This window comes from Enhydra lutris, unplaced genomic scaffold (assembly GCF_002288905.1).
Source record: "Enhydra lutris kenyoni isolate GAN:26980312 unplaced genomic scaffold, ASM228890v2 scaffoldscaffold51, whole genome shotgun sequence".
Lineage (NCBI taxonomy): Eukaryota > Metazoa > Chordata > Mammalia > Carnivora > Mustelidae > Enhydra > Enhydra lutris.
This window is the reverse complement of record NW_019154135.1, coordinates 165,965-183,886: the sequence shown is the minus strand read 5'-3', so window position 1 is coordinate 183,886 and position 17,922 is coordinate 165,965. Positions and strand designations below refer to the sequence as shown.

The following is a 17,922-nucleotide window of genomic DNA, read 5'->3' as shown; positions in this document are numbered from 1 at the left end:
CTCCATCTGCACTCCCCTTCTGCACCCCCGGTCTATACCCCCTGTCCCTCTGTACTTCCTGGCCGTCTGCACTCCCCATGCATCTATACCTGCATCCATCTCTACCCCCCCATCATACCCCCGTCATCTACACCCCATCCACCTACACCCTCCATCCACGTACACCCCCATCCGTCTATACCCTCCCATTCACACATCTTCTCCTGCCTTCTATTTAAATCTGACCCTTCTTCAGGGCAGCCTAAGTTTATCCTCTCAAGCAGACATTTGTAGCTGACACAAGGCTGTTAATTCCCCTCTCTTCTTAGTGCCTTTAGCTGTTTCTGTCCAAATCTACTCGTTTTTGCTGTTTCATTGTGGGTGACCTTTTGTGGTAACTTTAACATTCACAAGCTGTCTTGGAGTCTGCTTCTTTGACTCACCAGAATGACAGAGCGCGTGTTCAGGAATCTGCGCTCAGGTCCTCCTCTACCTCTACTATCATTCTCAGAGCCCCTGGAGCCCACCACTAGGCATGAACCTAGAGTGAATCAGCTCTTTGTTGAGTAATCGAATGAGGGGGAAGGTATGTGGAATGACTGTTGATGGGAGTCCCAGAGAAGTGGTGCACTAGGAAGACTTGCCCGCCAACAGAAGAGTGAGCCAGTCCCTCTGCGGTGTTGTCCCAGGGCTTGCCATCTCGCCTCCCATCCAGCTGCTGCTTTAGTCCGTTTCCTCCACTGCAGGTCCTCTCCGTGCCCCTGCCTTAGACATGGCTAGAGGCTTCAAGGAAGCATGGCCTGCAAGTGATCTGGAAGATCCTTGGCCTCAGAGCATAGATCTGCCTGCTTTGGTGGGCTCTCATCTCCTAGGCTGCTGGTCTGACCCTCTCAGGTAGTTACTAGTTCCCTGAACATCCTGTTCCAGGATTTTCTTTATTAATATATGTATGTGTACCTGTCTGTCTATACGTCCATCTATCTGTCTACAGATACATACATAGAGACACATACACATACACACAATGGATATTACTCAGTCATAAGAAAGGAGGTTATGCCATTTGGGAGTAACTATTAGGGTATCATGCTGAGTGAAATAAACCAGACAGAGAAGGACATATGTCCTGCTTAGTCATAATGTTCAATAGCTACAGTGACCATGCGCCCCTGAATTCACCTCTTTTTTCATTTTGTTGTGAAGTAATACATAAAATGACCTATGTGTTTGTGTGTGTATATGTATCCTACCTCTAAGCATTGCCGGTTGATGGACACTGGGATTGCTTTCATATCTCAGCTGCTGTGAAGAACACTATCATGAACAAGGCAGTGCCTGCATCTCTGCAAGACCTTGTTTTCATTTCCTTCAGAAATTGCCCCAGCAGTGGGATTCCTGGATCCAATGGTAGTTCTGTGTTTAACTTTTTGAGGACTTCTCCACACTGGCTATACCCACTTACAATCCCGCCAACAGGGCACAAGGGGTCCCTTTTCTCCACATCCTCGCCAATACTTGTTACCTCTTTTTGATGATAGCCCTTCTGACAGGTGTGAGGCGATACTGCATCATATCACTTATATGTGGAATCTGAATCAAAAAGGCAAACTCACAGAAACAGAAAGTGGAAAAGTGAAGGTGGGGGAAATACGGAGAGCTTGGTTAAAAGGTTACCCACAGCTATATAACACTATATTATATAATTGAAATTTGCCGAGAGAGTAGAAATGTTCACACACAAGATAAATGCATAAGGTGATATCTGTGTTAATTAACTAGATGGGGGGAACCCCTCACAATTGTATATCAGGTCATCACAATGCACACTTTAAATATCTTACCATTTTATTTATCAGTTAAACCTCAGTAAATGAAAAAAATGAAAGAAATCCAAACAAACTAGTCTTATAAGGTAAAAAATAAATAAATGAAAAAATAAATAAATAAGTGAAACATGGTAGGAATTTAAGGTATAGGTTAACCCATAGAAAAAGTAATTTTACTAATGGGATGCATATAGTGCTTACCTAGTATTTCATCTCTGAATCTCGATTTTTATCTTTTATTTTGTTAAAATTCTAAACCACCTGATTTCATCAGAAACCACAGAAATAATGATATTCATGCTTAAGCAGAATTTCTTGACTAACTGTGCATGCTTTTCTATTGGTTTTCCTCCTTTTGGGTCCAAATACAGGTTCTCCACTGATTAATTGCAAGACCCTAGACAGTGAATCTGTCCGTGCCTCAGTTAGCCAGACAGTATACTGAGGCTCACTGTCTTGGGGGTGGTTACAAGAATGAAGTGAGGGAATATGTAAAATGTTTCGATGGCTGCTCTTTCTGTCTCCTTTAATGATGATGGAACATTCGTCCATCCGGCTTATTGGAATCCTGCTTACCACAAGGCACAGAGAAATGGGAAGCACTCTTTTCTCTATCTGTTCATGTCATTGCTTAAAGATTTTATTCATTTATTTGAGAGAAAGGAAGATAGACAGCATGAGCCAGGGAGGGGCAGAAAGAGGGATAGGGAGAGAATCTCAAGCTGACTCCGTGTTGCGAGCAAAGCCCCATGTGGGGCTTGATCCCATGGCCCTGAGATCATAACCTGAGCAAAAATTAAGGGTTGGATGCTTAACTGTCATTGTCCATGTCCTCCAGGTACCCCTCATGTCATTGTTTAAATAAGAGGGGTCCTAAATAAGAGGGGTCCTCAGGGCACCCTAAGTTTATCCTCTCAAGCAGATGTTCAGGCATCTGATGTTACAGGAACATTCTTACTCCCCCCCCAAATAAATATGCCTTTTAAAAAAAAATGATTTTACTTATTTATTTGAGAAAGAGAGCGCGCAAGACAGATAGAGCATGAGCATGGGGGGAGAGGTACAGGGGGAGGAAGAAGCAGGCTCTGTACTAGGCAGGGAGCCCGATGTGAGACTCCATCACAGGACCCTGGGATCATGACCTGGGCTGAAGGCAGACGCTTAACCACCTGAACCACCCAGGCGCCCCGGAAATAAGTATTCTAATTACAATCCCCTTCCCCCGCCCTGAGTGTATGTTTATTCCATATATCTGCCTTATCTAATGTTTCTGACATCTAAGTCCTTACTTGGGATTTGGAATCTAGTGAACCAGTCAGGATTCTGGAGTTATTTTTGAGCATGTTATTGAAACAAGAACGTGAGTTAAAATAGTAATTTACTAGGTGGATTCAGAAGGGTTGAATTAATAGAGTCAAAAGGGTCCTCACTGAAAGGGAGAGCAAAGGGAGCCCATACAGGAGGTGCCAGGCTGAATCCACAAGGGCTGCTGCGTATGCTAACTATTAGAGACCTAAGACTGTCCCTCCCGGTACACCTCCACTCCATGGATTTGCTTCACAAACGTGTGAGATATTGGTATTGGACATCTTGTGTTTATTTTTGCTCAGTGAAAGCACACTCTTACTTTGAGGAATTACAATGAACTGGTAGGTTTCTGTTTTCTCCACCAAACATATTTCAGAATCCAAATACATGGTACCAAAACGAGACCACGCATAGGGTATAAAAAGGAAAGGTAAACTTCTCTATCTCCAGCCCTTTACACGACACACATCTAAAATACAAACAGATTCTTAGGGCTGCGCTTACTAAAAGTGTTCTCCCTGCACTAGCAGCCTCAGTGTCACTGAGAACTTGGTAGAAATGCAAATCCTCCGTCCCCGCCTGGGACCTGCTGAATCAGAAACACACCTCCAGCTGCGCTGCACAGGTGAGAGCCACGGTTCCCAGGCGTCAGCCGCATTAGGAGAGGTTCTGCTCCAAGCCAGAAGATTTGGTCCGGTGTTAGTCAATATCATAGGAAGAAAACATCAGAGGAAGGAATGCATTTATTTAAGATTTTATCACCTTTAAAATTACAGTTCTGCTGACTGATCTTTCCCTGCCCTTCTCTCCCCTCTGTGTCTCTGCATGGTAGACGGGTCGGGTTTTACGTCAACACTTTCAAAAATGTTTCCAGTCTCGAGGCCAAGTTTCATAAGGAAATTGCAGTGGTGAGTAGCGATGATTATTTTTACTTGTGGAATAGAAAATGAACTTTTTTTTTTTTTCCTCTGAAAGCACATGAAATGGTGCAGCAACATCATCTGCGTGTTTGTTTTCATGGTGCATTACTACGCTGAGTGGTGTTGCTCTGATATTGTGTAGTGACCACATAGTTCTGTTTTGTCCAGATTTTATCTCTGGGTGTACAGACAGGCTCCCAGGAATCACAGCCTGTGTCCGTTTCTCTTCTGAGATGCTTTTTCTCTGTGTCCCAGTCTCACGGTCTTGTTTTGCTTTGTTCTCAGTCAGCTTTGAAAGTTGGTGTTCAAGCAGTACTTCTTAGGCTGAGGAGGAATTGGTATCTGAACGGTCAGACAATCAGCCCTTCTGTCATCCGCTGAAGTCTGAGTTCAGCAGGGTAGTTGTATGACTTTATCTCTACTAGAGTCAGTGGGAGCAATAAGTTTTCGTTTTCTGTTCTGTCCTCTGATTAATGGATATATTTTGTTTTTTTAAAGGTTTATTTGTGTTTTTGGCCTTTCACTTTTGACATGAATTTTAAATTGCCCATTTGCAGAATTTAAGTTGTCCGGAGACCATCCGTAGTACGTAAGATTCTCAGTAGACAGTTCCTTTCTTGGAGCAGTAGCCTGAATTGACCTCAGAATGACTTAACGGCTAATAGACAAATGGTCTCTGTCCCTCTAGCTTTGCCACAAATTGTATGAAGTGATGACGAAGCTGGGTGACCAGCACGCTGATAAGGCCTTCACCATTCAAGGAGCTCCCAGGTAGGCTGTCTTCATCGGAGCCAAGTTATTTCTGTTCGCCTTTAACATAATGCTTGTTGCAATTTCTGTAGTCTGCACAAGCCTATGCTATTTTACTCATTCTAGAAAAATCTAAAACTAAGGAGACTTCCCACATTGAGGCTGACGGCAGCCTCATTCTGGGCTTGTATGTTGACCTTTAGCTTTCAGATTTACTCAGTGTGGGTGTCTGTCGTGGTCACAACAGAATTGGCTATTTGCCTTTCTCCATTTTCCAGGAGACCTGTCAACAGTGGTGTAAATTTTTAACATATAATTTCTAGTCATGCACTTGTTAACTTTCTTTGGAGAAGAAAGGAATTCCCCAAATACACGACACTGAGTTCTTATCGTTGGTGCTGGCATCTTGAATGGTCCATTTTGGGAAAGGAAAGTGTGTAGGTGAGATCTCACCACCATCCTATCTCTTAACTTGACCTTTCCAACACTGCATTGTTTTGATTCTTTTGCACATTGTTTTGTGGTATCAAAGGCCCAGCTATCCGTAAGCAGATCATCTACCTTTCTAGGACCTGGCTTCCCACCAGCTTTCTCCTGTGATTTTGGAATCCCTTTAATCCATCCTTCTCAGGCATTATGTACTCAAGGAATGCGGGCTAATGGTCCTTGGGCTGGAAGTAAGAAGATCCAGCTTTCCAGTTTCTGACTATACAGTTAACTTACTTTGCCTTCCTTAAGTGCTTCCAATTAATTCTCTGGTTAAAGATCTCTCTCTGTATCTCTTGTTTTTTTTTAAATCAGCAGAAAAAAAAAAGATGGTATTGAACTAAATGGTTTGTAAGGTAGTATTTGCATTTTTAATGTCAATCAACATAAATACTCATACACACACATTTATAAAAACACACACTCCTGCACAGGTGCCCCCATCACCATATGTTCAGACCTCTCTGGAGAGAGCTGATTTTCTTCTTTGATGTTCTTTGTATTATCCGTACTATCCGTTACAGAGCTATATGAAGCAAGCATTTAGTATCTCTTATTTTTTAAGGGAAAGGACATTCCCTAAAAGAATACATGAAAGGACTACTGCTTCCTCTATAGTATTTCAGTATGAACTTGGAACAAAGAGGAAGTTGTAATAAGAACGTCAAAATGACATCGGTATTTTAACAATGATGCACATGAAAAAATGAAGGGTTACTCCCTCCTAAAGACATGAGAAGGACAACTGTGTCTGAAAATCTCAGTATTGCTGAATTAGATAAAACGAAGAGAAAATGGGGTCATGACCACTTAACAAATGTTCCTTTCATTTTTTTACATCATTCCTCTGCAGAACGAGGTGGTGAGTGAGCTCAGTGGTTGCCCTCTTGAGCATAGACTGGGGCCGTGCTTCCCGGAAGAGGCCATGGTTGCTGGCAGAGCCTCAATCATGCAGCTTATCCGTGTCCTCCACAGGACCCACTCCCTTGAATATGTAGACCATGCTGTGGTGTGTGAGCTTATTTATTTTGGGGTATAGACCCTCCTCCCTCAATCTGTAGACATTAGAAAGACTTAGAGAATAGGATGTGTCCCCAGTGCCCTCCTGGTCATTGCATTTGAGCTGGTCCCAGGCATCTGGCCCGGTGCCAGGAACTTGGTGGGTTCCCAAGAGACATTATTGACTCTCTGCTTTCACATAATTTGTTTGCACACGTCAGGTGTCTGAGCCAAGCCTTCGTTTTATAAGGTGTAGAAAGAGGAACAGCTAATGAATTTATTTCCAAATGTTATCAGAAAAGACTCCTATAAAATCTTATTTTTAAAGATTTTATTTATTTATTTGAGAGAGAGAGCACACACAAGTCAGGGCAGGGGCAGAGGGAGAAGCAGGGTCCCCACTGAGCAGGGAGCCCAATGCAGGACTTGATCCCAGGGCCCTGAGATCATGACCTGAGCCAGAGGCAGACGCTTAACCGACTGAGCCACCCAGGCGCCCGTGACTCCTGTAAAATCTTAGCACTATTCTGAGGATACCTTTAACATCAAATTTATCATTTTCAGGGTAGATTTTTGTATAGATTATGACATAGCAAGATTTTCTTGTAAACCAAAGGTGAAAGTAATTCAGCTAAGTCAGCTCACACTTGGAAAATTCTTGCAGAGTCTGTTTGGCACAATGGAAAGAACAGAGGGTTTGCCTTCCCAAGGCCTAAACTCAGACCCACCAAATTGCCGAGTGACTTTAGGGGTTTTTAACCTCTCTGTGCCCCACTCTACTACCTATAAAGTGGGGACATTGATGCATGGGTGTTGCAACGGTTAGAGATAATATGAATGAATGGGGTCTGGCACACAGACCATAGGCAATAATGGTACCAGTTTCACCAACACTGTTAGTAACCACCAGAACTAATTTAGAAGGGGGCTACATGACAGACAGAACCAGATGTTCTCAGGATTCCTCTGAGATGGAGGACCCTGGAAAGTAAGTGCTGTTCTCTAGAAGGCTCATCGCTGACTCTTGTGTGTTCATCTAGTGATTCTGGTCCTCTCCGCATCGCAAAGACACCATCACCACCCGAGGAGGCCTCACCCATCCCGAGCCCAACAGCTAGTCCCAATCACACACTGGCACCTGCGTCTCCTGCACCAGCCAGGCCTAGGTCACCTTCACAGGTAGGAAGAGGTAAAATGTACTGGGGAGAATGCAAGAACTGATGGTGAGGTGATCCCATCTGGGATAATCCCATAGTGCTGCGGCATTAAAAGGAGTTTCCTGTTGGGGAGACTTGGAGGCTGTGGGCATTGTGATGGTTGCTAAGGAATCAACCTCTCCAACTTGGATTCCTGTTTTCTCACATGCCCTGTGTTCGGGTGTGTTGAGACTTCTCTCCACAGCCTCAGCTTCCTTAGGCTCACGTGCACTCCTCTCCTCCCACCTCTCGCTCTCAGAAGGGCCCAATCAATGTCACCTTCTCCCTGGACATTTCCTCCTTCTAGCACTTTCGGTCACACTTGTAGAAACTCTGGCCAAGAAAGCTTCACAAGCCTGGTTTATATGCCATTTTACATCTTCTGGTATCACCCACAGTATGCGGCCCATGAGTAGACAATCATCAAAAGTATCTGGAATAAGCCATCGAGAAAAACAGTGAGGGCTGGAAAAGGTCAACACAGAACAACATTGCCACCCTTGTCTTCCCCACTTGGGGTGAAGGTGAAATTCCTACAGCAAGAGTTGAAATTCAAGTCTTTGAAACTAAGGGAAGTGGTGAGAAGGTCCATGGAATAGATCTGTGAAGTCCTTACTTCTCAAAACACTCTAGTAGAAAGTGAAACGCTTGTTCTCTGTGGGTGATCTCACGGAGTCCAGTGAAAAGCTTTCCTGATTATAGTGTCAAAATTCTAATTTCTTGCTGAAATGAGGACTCCGTTTTGGTTGACTTCACAAAGGGGGCAGCCCTAGTTTAACTTGAGAGGCGCAGGCACCTGGCCCTGGCCCTGCTGTGCAGCGCTGGCGTCGAAGTGCACGGGGTTGCACTCCCTGAGTGATTCTCAGGGGGCCCTTGCTTGTGGGTGCTCCCAGGGTCATGTAGGCAGACTGCACTCTCTACTCAGTCAGGTCCCTTTTTTCTCTGTGCATATCTGAATGTCAGTCACTGCAGCATGTCTGCCCAGCGCTGTTCAGGTGGCATTTCTACACAACTCAGGTGCCATCTTTGGCTGAATTAATTTGCTTGTGTCTCTCATGTTTTGTAGACAAGGAAGGGGCCTCCCGTCCCACCGCTGCCTAAAGTCACCCCAACAAAGGAACTCCAGCAGGAGAACATCATCAGTTTCTTCGAGGACAACTTTGTCCCAGAAATCAGCGTGACGACACCTTCACAGGTAAGTGCCTGCTGCAGAGCTGGGATGAGCACACAGGTATCAGGGCAGCGGGATCCTCGGGGACCATCTTTCAAGGTGCCAGATGTCAGAGCCAGCAGCATCACTTCCGGTCTCCCTCCAGGTTGGCCTTAATCACTTGGTATGTCTAAGGCATTCTCAAATGGGAGGCATACACACAGTTTTTGGAAATACTGAAAAGTGTAAAATGAAGAATTTTAACGATTACTTACATCATACCGCCCTCACCTAGACACTAATGCACTTTGGCGTGTTTTCCTTCAGGCTTTGATTTCTAGGTATGTACCGATGCCGTACCACAACATCCAGATTGTATTGTTATGGATTCCTGACTTTTCTGCTTCAGCTTTTTGAACACTTTTTTCATGTCATAATATTGTCTCTTCCAAAGAAAATGTGGAAGCAGAGTATTCTCTCTGATGGATGGACCAGCCCGTGATTGCGGTCACAGGTCTTTTCTGATTTCCTGTTTCTTCACCAGCACTTCTATGAATGTCAGTATATGTTAATTCATGTTTACAGCCTCAGTTATTTCTTTTACGTTGCTTCCTGGTAGAGAATAGGAAAATGAAGTTAAAAGAGGTGAATATTTTCAAGCTGTTTGGCCTTCAGCACAAGTAACTGTATTCATTTACATGATTTGGCAAAGACACCTGGGTGTACCTGCTCTGGCTCCAGCTCCCTTGGTAGGCTGCAGACCCCTCTCTGCTAGCCACTTGGTTGTCCTGTTGCCTTGAATGAAGATTCTTCACTTCCAGAGCTGTTCCTCATGCCATTGAAGCTATATTTTTAAATTATTTTTTAATTTTTTTATAAACATATAATGTATTATTACCTCCAGGAGTACAGGTCGGTGAATCGCCAGGTTTACACACTTCACAGCACTCACCATAGCACATACCCTCCCCAAATACATAACCTGAAGCTATTTTTTAAGAGTGAGAGTCCCCAGAAACATCCTGCCAATATTACTTACCCCCGGTGGTCTCAGAATCAGAAATAATACCTACATCTTGCAAGAGTTGTGAATGCAGTGCTGTAATTACTGAGTACGTCCATAACGACACTGGGCATCACGTGCTAAGTACAGTCACATCCTGTTGATAATAACAGGAATAATGTGCTAATCACAGAGAGCTCAGGAAATAGAAACTCAGAAGAAACGCAAATCAAAATGTGTCATTGCTTTTAAGGGCATTTATGAATAAGGTGCAATAACTTTTAGCTATTGTTTTCCTTCCGTGTTTGGTAGGAGATGGTGAATTGGGTAAGGTAATGGGGCCTTGACATGTGATTTAGCAGCTCCTTTGAAGGGGGAGACGTGCACGTTGATGAGCACACGGACAGATGATGTCTGTGGCTCCGCAGATGCCTCCAGAGATAGCGGTCTCGGAGTCAGGTGATCTGACCAGGCACCAGCCATTGTGTGGACCCCAAACTCCAGTTTTCATTCCCAACGTGTCCTCTCCCTTTGATTTGCTAGCAGCTCAGCTTCCTTCTCTTTCTTGCTACATCAGTTTCAGACTGAGAGGTTTAAGGTGATCATATCCTTATCCTTACTCAAGTTGCTTGCCCCTGCACCCTTGGATAGCATGCTCTCAATCCCATCCACTAACGGAACGTGCTCACCTAGAAGCCAGATGCCCTTGGCTGAAGACACCCCCACTTAGTACTGGAAGCAACTGAAGTCGAGGCAACATGGCGCATAGATGAGTTCTAAAGCAAAGCTGGGGGCTCAAGACAGTTTTTCCCTTTAAAATGTTTTGTTATTTGCAGTTGGCTGGCTCACATAAGGTCTTTGGTGGTAGGAAAAAAAAAGAAAGCACTTTTTAAAATCACAAATGCCAGAAGAGTCTCTGAAGTACTTCTATGAGTGTGAACGTTCACAATACTGAGCAGCAGTCATGGGTAAAGTCAAGAGCCCCGGACAGAGGGAGAGGAGGCACCTGTCACAGCAGAAAGGGCTTGGGCTGGGGCTGCCACAGGGACGCCGCTGGCTGGAGGGCAGCCTGCCCCAGCCTGGCTGGTCTTGGAGCACTGCTCCAAAGCCCTGGGGAGGGAAGGAAGATATCGCTTCCCACCCTCTGGACCTTTATAACATGCTTGCTGGGTGTCCCCTCCAGTGTGCTAGGTGATTTGGAAAGCACTAACCACCAGAGACCTTGTGGAGGTGCATTTTGGGGATTCAGCTTCATTTATGTTATGTTTTCATTAGGAGGAGGGAGCAGGGGGTTTCTGTGTTTTTTTTCCCACATTTGAAGCGGCGTGGCTGCCGTGTGAACCGTGTGAACCGCAGAGGGTGACCAGGAGCAACTCCATTGACTAAGCGGCTGTTCATCTCAGGTCACCATGTCAAGAGAGGGCGTGAGGCAGGGATTTATGTTTCAGTCCACTTTCCCCCCAATGAGTGATACGATGTAGCTTTATTCAAAATTGCACAGATGTTGCCTTTCCCTCAAGCTTCTTGACTGTTCTCAGTTCCTGTTCCTCTGTAGATATGCTCAGGTATGTGGTCTTTCACGCCTTTTGGGTCACATGCAGCAGTTCCAGAGTCGGCAGATCCGGGTGGGGTCCGCGAATCTCTATTCCTCACAAGTATGCTGAGGCTGCTGGTCGTGGGACCACTCTGTGAGAACCGCTGTTACAGGCCAGGATTTCCAAATATATGGCCATGAACAAAGTACCACAGTGAATAAACAGATTTCTTCCAGGGAAATATCAAGCTGAGTCAAGGGTATATCATGACTGACCACTTACAGCTGCTCCACTTAAAAATAGTGTGACTTGAAATACTCCATATTTTGCCTGTTGGACTCACTCATACATGTGCATGCTTGTAACATCAGATACGTCGATCAGACTGTATGTCAAGCTACGCATTCTAAGTGAATGGACGGTCTCATCAAGACTTTAATATTTTTATTTTAATTTATTTATTTGATGGGCAGCAAAGCAAGGTTTATTGAGCGATAGCAAAGTGATAGTACAAACCTCCCAAAGAGGTTTCCTGCCCAAGAGGGTATTCCTGCCCAAGAGGGTTACCCTTGGGACTATGCTGTTTTTAAACATGCACAGGTAAATGATGAAAAAGAATAAATAGGAATGCCAGGAGAAAATGAGATGCCAGTTGCACGGAAGCAGAGTATTGGAATTTAGCAAGCTGAGATGTATCCGAAAAGCTTTCCTCCCAGATACATGTATTTATAGTAATAGGGAGTCGTCCCTTTCAGTTTTATGTTGATATTTTTACAAAGCTTATACGGCATTCTACATTGAACAGATAGGTCTGCGTTCCCAGTTTGCTGTTTTTATTTTGAGCTCAGTGGGGAACAACAACATTTGCATTAATCCCACCCACAAGTTCCAGATGTGGTGACTGAGATATTCCTCACATCTGATGGATTCGTATGTCCCATCCACCAAGCTTCATTGCAGTGACATTCTCTCTTGAGTTTGTCTTGGGATTTGAAAGGAATCCATCAGACCTACAGAGCCCTCTATTGGCCTCAGACTTCAACTCTATCATAGAATCTTCTCTGAGAGATTTCCTTGCCTGCTAGTAGGGAGAGATCCGTGTGTCAACACAAAAGGGCTGACCTTGCTTCTCTGGTTCTGTGTTTACAAAAATGAAACTGCCAGGGGACAAACCCAGCCCTTTCTATTTTTCCCTCCCAAGAAACTAAATAAGAAGAGGTGTGTGTGTGTGTGTGTGTGTGTGTGTGTGTGTGTGTGTGTGTTTCCTGTGCTATTCTTTTAAAACAGCATTTTCCATCAAGTCCCATAAGATGCTGTGAAAAGAGGTCCTGGTCAGAGGGAGCTGGGAGGGGCTGCATCCCCTTTTGCTTTACATACTTTATGTTAGCGTGTTCAAGGCTCTGAGAAGTTCTGCAACAAAAGCCCTGCTTGTTTAAATCAGAGTTTCTCCAGCAGTCTTCCTTTCTTCCCAAAGTACTACTTGTTCCAGGGAAATGGGCATTGGGTGAAACACGTTTAAGAAGTAAGATTTAGAAGGTATTATGTCCCTAGAAACCAAATTTATGGCATATAAGTAGGATTTTAACAGATCATGACAGAAAAGGCAATCATATATTTATGCACAGAGGTATACACACTGCAAGGTTGTTTCTTTTTTCCTTCAAAGTTTTGGACTCCTTTCTCTTCTGACTTTAATTCCATTAATGTTCTCTCTCCTTTCCCACCAGGGCTTTCCATAGGGACATGGCTCTGAGCAAATGTTGAGGGGAGGCGCTCTGTCCATATAACCAGTTTGAGTCACTTGAACGTATCAGCAGTAATCTCGCGGTCAGTCTCATGGGATTCCACACATGAAATGCCATGCTGGCCAGTGGGAGCAGTCTGCTCACCAGCCACCCTCTTGGAAACAAACCTGGCTACCACATTCCAGAACAACTGGGTGGGCGTGACCCCCAGAGTTCCTCCATATAGAGCAGGTTCCCAGAGTGCTCCAAAGAGGAAAGGTGGGGGCCAGGCCCATGTGGGTCCTGGTGCAGACTTGGGGTGTCCTGATTGGATAGCCTTGCTAGCCACAGCTGCCACCAGCAGAAGAGGACTTAGATATCAGGACAGTTGCTCAAAACGGTGAGGCCCCCCCTGAGAGGGGCAGGGCTTGGGGTAGGGTCCCTGTTTGCCTATCTACCTCTCAGGGGCCAAGAGGAAGACGACATTACACATTTTCGAATTTTTTTTTTTTTTTCCACAGCAGGCAACCCCCAAGCTATTTGCCTAAATCTTTCCCAATAAGGATGCTGTGTTTTTGGTGTTTTTTTTTTGCTCTTTGATGCCGCGTTCTCCTTTACAAACCCAGATAGGTTATCTTTGGCCCATTTAAGCTCATTGCTCCAGGCCCATCTTGCCATTCTTGCTGGGAGTGCCTGCTGTGCAGGAAGGCAGGACAACAGCACAGCCGTGCAGTCCCGTGGCTGTGGGCGTCACGTTAGCACCATTAATTTTGATACCCTTACATCTCTGCTTTCCAACCAAATGCTGCATCTCACATCTTAAGTTCATGAAATCATCCTATTTTTCCTAGCCAATCACAAGGAAGTAGATATTCAACTTGCTTGATAAGTTTACAAAAGGGTCTTTTTTGTCTGGTCGGTCCAGACAGAGTCAGTCCTGCGTGCGCGCACCACCCCCCTCCTGGTAGCTGTCACCTGGTTGTGAATACCGCCCTGGCTTTGCTTTTCAACCATAGCTATATTTCTGGGCCAGCTGCCTCTGCTTTCGGTTGATATTTTTTCAAAGTAAACACGTTAGCATTCTTGTAACACAGAAAGAATTAGTAATATGGAAACTGGGACGAGGAAAACAGCGCATTGCAGGCCCCGGTTTGGTGGGTCTGTTGCCCCAGTGGGTCACCCACGGCACCGTGGTTCCTGCAGCAGCCACAGCCAAGTAGTGCTGTGCACCAAGTAGTGAATTTATCCTCTGGGGCCCTGACAATATTCTTAAACCATTGTGTAAGTTGGCCTCGCAACCTTCCAAGGTTCTCAGACTCCTGAACCTCTAAGGATGCCTTGACTTTTTGCACTCCCCCCGTTTTGCATTTTATAGTCTGCCTCTTTACAAAGCATCCCATGGTATAAAGCTCTTTGGAGATTGTGTGTTGTTGACCATGGTTTCATGGTATGGGTCGAGAGTGGGGGTTAGAGGGTGCAGAGAGGCCAGCAAAGGAAGGGGAGAAGGGGACGCAGAAGAATGAGTTGGGGTGAAGGGAAGGAGTTCACAATGGGGAAGCACGTGACTGAAACTGTCCTGTGCACAATGTCCTTCCATTGTGTCTTGACATCATTCCTGTGATTTACAGGTCATTATCCCTACTCTAAAGTTGAGCAGATCTGTCCTCTTTCTGCAACACTGTGGTGTTCCTAGGGCAGACATGGAAAGCCGAAGCCTGTAGACCACACCTGCCAGCATCTTAAGCACCTGGAAGATAGTGGATATTAGGTGTCCAGTAAATTGAACAAATCCATCGTAACTCTTTCTCTCCTTAATGTTCAGGATCCATGTTCTGTAGAAATGTCTTTGGGTTTTCAATATTAGCAAAGTCCTTCGGGTTGTTATATATCAGCGATTATACTAAATTCCAGATGTGGTGGTAGGAGGGTCTTTTTTCATCCAGTGGTCATCACAGAATGTCACTTTGAGCACAGGTCCTATCCCTCTCCCCTCGGTCCCTCTTCTCAGTGCTGTCAGTTGTTAGCCTCTTACTCAGAATGTGTGCAAGGCCAACAAGCAAACTCATGAGGTACTACACTAAGGATGGCTGTACCACCTACCACCTTGTTTCCAAACCAACCCCCCTAGGGGAACAGCTCCTGAGAAAGTTTAGTTTGCTGTGTGTCAGCTCATGGAAACATTTGCAGGATTATATAAACAGGCACATAGACCAAATGTGGTAACATTTGTGATAAGCCTAGGTGATGGGTAAATGGATCTTCATTGTATTGTTTTAGTGTTTTTATATAATAAAAGCTGTAGAACAAATACTTGACCATGTCCCGTGAAATGGTTGAATGATGTCCCATTCTGTGATTTCAAATCTGAATCTCTCGAGCCTCGGCAGTATACTACAGCTATTACCGTCACTCACATTAACTGTGATGTACCCATCTGTAGTGGTCTTGTCACAGGCTTCCGGTCATAAAGTTAAGTTCCCTTAGGCCACTGCATGCATTACAAATGAAATGTTAAAACTTTACTCACTGTTACAAATTATAAGCTATTTTGTGACCCTTCCATAAAAGACATGTCTGTGACATGAAAAATAACTCCCAGTGGGCCTTGTTCCTAAAAAGTTTATTTAAGCTTTCTGTCTTAAGCTTCCTTATCTGACCTCTCTGCCTTACTGGGAAGTTAATAATTGTCCTGCAAAATATTTAGAATAGAGTAAATGTCCTCAAAATATGTTTAATAAAAGAGGAGTACCTGGTTGGCTCAGTTGGTTAAGCAACTGCCTTCGGCTCAGGTCTTGATCCCGGAGTACCAGGATGGAGCCCCGCATCGGGCTCCCAGCTCCACGGGGAGTCTGCTTCTCCCTCTGACTTTTTCCTCTCTCATGCTCTCTCTCACTGTCCCTCTCTCAAATAAATAAAATCTTTAAAAAAATATGTTTAATAAAAGAATAAAAAATGAATGCTTGGGAAGAAATAGTACACCTTCGGCTTTACTGTCATCTGGATCACTGAAATATTGTGTTACCATTAAGAAATCAGTGTGTGTGTGTGTGTGTGTCTCTGCATGCATGCAACCCTGGGGATGTTTTGGAGACTCTAAATAGTTGTGTGACTCTTACTGTGTTTTTGATGTGAGAACACTTAGTATCTTTTTTTTTTTTTTTTTTTGGGCAAATTTCAAGTGTGTGATACACTATTTTTACTTACAATCAAGTTTTTACTTACAACTTAACCAGCATCTCCCTATTTCCCCTCTTAAACCCAGGCAGCCACCATTCTACTGTAAATTGAAATCTCTGTTACCTGATATGCTTATAAGAATAATGCCATAAAAGGGCATTATTAAATAAAGGGGCACCTGGGTGACTAAGTGGGTTAAGCCTCTGCCTTCAGCTCAGGTCATGGTCTCAAGGTCCTGGGATCGAGCCCCGCATCGGGCTCTCTGCTCAGCAGGGAGCCTGCTTCCCTCTCTCTGCCCACTTGTGATCTCTATCAAATAAATAAATAAAATCGTTTAAAAAAATGCCATAAAGGATGCCTTGTAAACACAAAAAAATAGTCAATTACAGAGAAGCAAAAAGTTTAAACGTGTAGTGATATTTTCCAGCAAAACCCACTCTTACGAATGTACTTTTTGTCACGGGGCAGAGGGAGAGGAGAAAGAGATTCTTAAGCAGGCTCTGCATCCAGCCTAGAGCCGGATGCAGGGCTTGATCTCAGACCCTGAGATCATGACCTGAGCCCAAATCAAGAGTCATGCTTAACCGACTGAGCCACACAGGTGCCCCTAAAGTATACATCTTGATAATTTTGAAATATGTGTACACCCATGAAACCATCACCAGGATCAAGATAATGAATATACCTGTCACCCCCAAAGCTCCTTTGTGTCTGTAATCGTCCCTGTTCCTCTCCACATATTGCACTCTCGAGGCAGACACTCATCTTTCTGTCCCCGAATGTTCATTTGCATTTCCTAGAATTTTGTGTAGATGGAATCGTACAGAATGTACCCTTTTTGGTCTGGCGTCTTTTACTCGGCATCGTTATCATGAGGCTCATCCATTTTGTAGCATGTATCAGCAGTTCATTTCTTCTGTTTGCTGAGTACTATCTCATTCTATGGACACATCAGGGTTTGAGGGATTTTTCATCTATTGACAGATATTTGGGTTGTTTCCAGGTTTTGGCTATTATATATAAAGGTACTGTGAACATCTGTATCCAAATGTTTGTGTGTACACATGCTTTTATTTCTTTGGGTACCAGATCATACGGGAGGAATAAGTTTAACTTTTCAACTGCCAAACTTCTAAGTGATTATACTATTTGTGTTTCCATCCACATTGCGTAAGCATTTCAGATTCTCCACATCCTTGCCATCACTTGGTATGGCTACTTTTTTAAATTTTAGCTGTTCTGGTAAGTGTATAGCGTTATTTCATTGCGATTTAGTTTAGACTTCCCTAATGGTTAATGATGTTAGGCATCTTTTCATGTACTCATTTGACGTCTGCTTACCTTCTTTATTTCCCAGCTCAACTGAGGTATAGTTGACAAATAAAAATTGTATATATTTAAGGTATACAGCTTTATTTTTTGATATATGTGTACACATTGTGAAATAATCCTCCCAACCCAGCTAATTAACATATCCATCTCTTCAAATAGATACCTTTTTAAAAAATTATTGGTTTTGATGTGAGAAAACTCAGTATCTATTTTTTGGCAAATTTCAAGTCTGTAATACACTGTTTTTACTTACAGTCACCATGCTGAATATTATAGATCTCTAGGACTTGGTTAACTGAAACTTTATGCCCCTTAACCCACATCTCCCTATTTCCCCTCCTCTTAAGCCCTGGCAACCACGATTCTACTCTCTACTGCCATGATTTTTACTGCTTTAGATTTCACATATAAGTGAGAACATTTGTTTTTCTGTGTCTGGCTTAATTTACTTAGCATAAAAACTTCTGCACAACCAACGAAACAACCAAGAGTTATAAAGGCAACCTAAGGAATGGGAGAAAATATTTGTAAACATCT

General features: G+C 43.9%; 1 protein-coding gene across 2 annotated transcripts in view; it reads left to right on the top strand.

Annotated features, from left to right (window-relative positions):
* LOC111157046 (amphiphysin) overlaps positions 1-17,922 on the top strand; it is a 245,862-nt gene that overhangs the window by 163,494 nt on the left and 64,446 nt on the right. For both annotated transcript variants that reach the window (XM_022518258.1, XM_022518257.1), the window contains exons 8-11: positions 3,946-4,021; positions 4,722-4,804; positions 7,309-7,447; positions 8,531-8,659. In XM_022518258.1, coding sequence (XP_022373966.1) covers positions 3,946-4,021; positions 4,722-4,804; positions 7,309-7,447; positions 8,531-8,659 — 427 coding nt within the window. The remainder of the gene's footprint in view (positions 1-3,945; positions 4,022-4,721; positions 4,805-7,308; positions 7,448-8,530; positions 8,660-17,922) is intronic.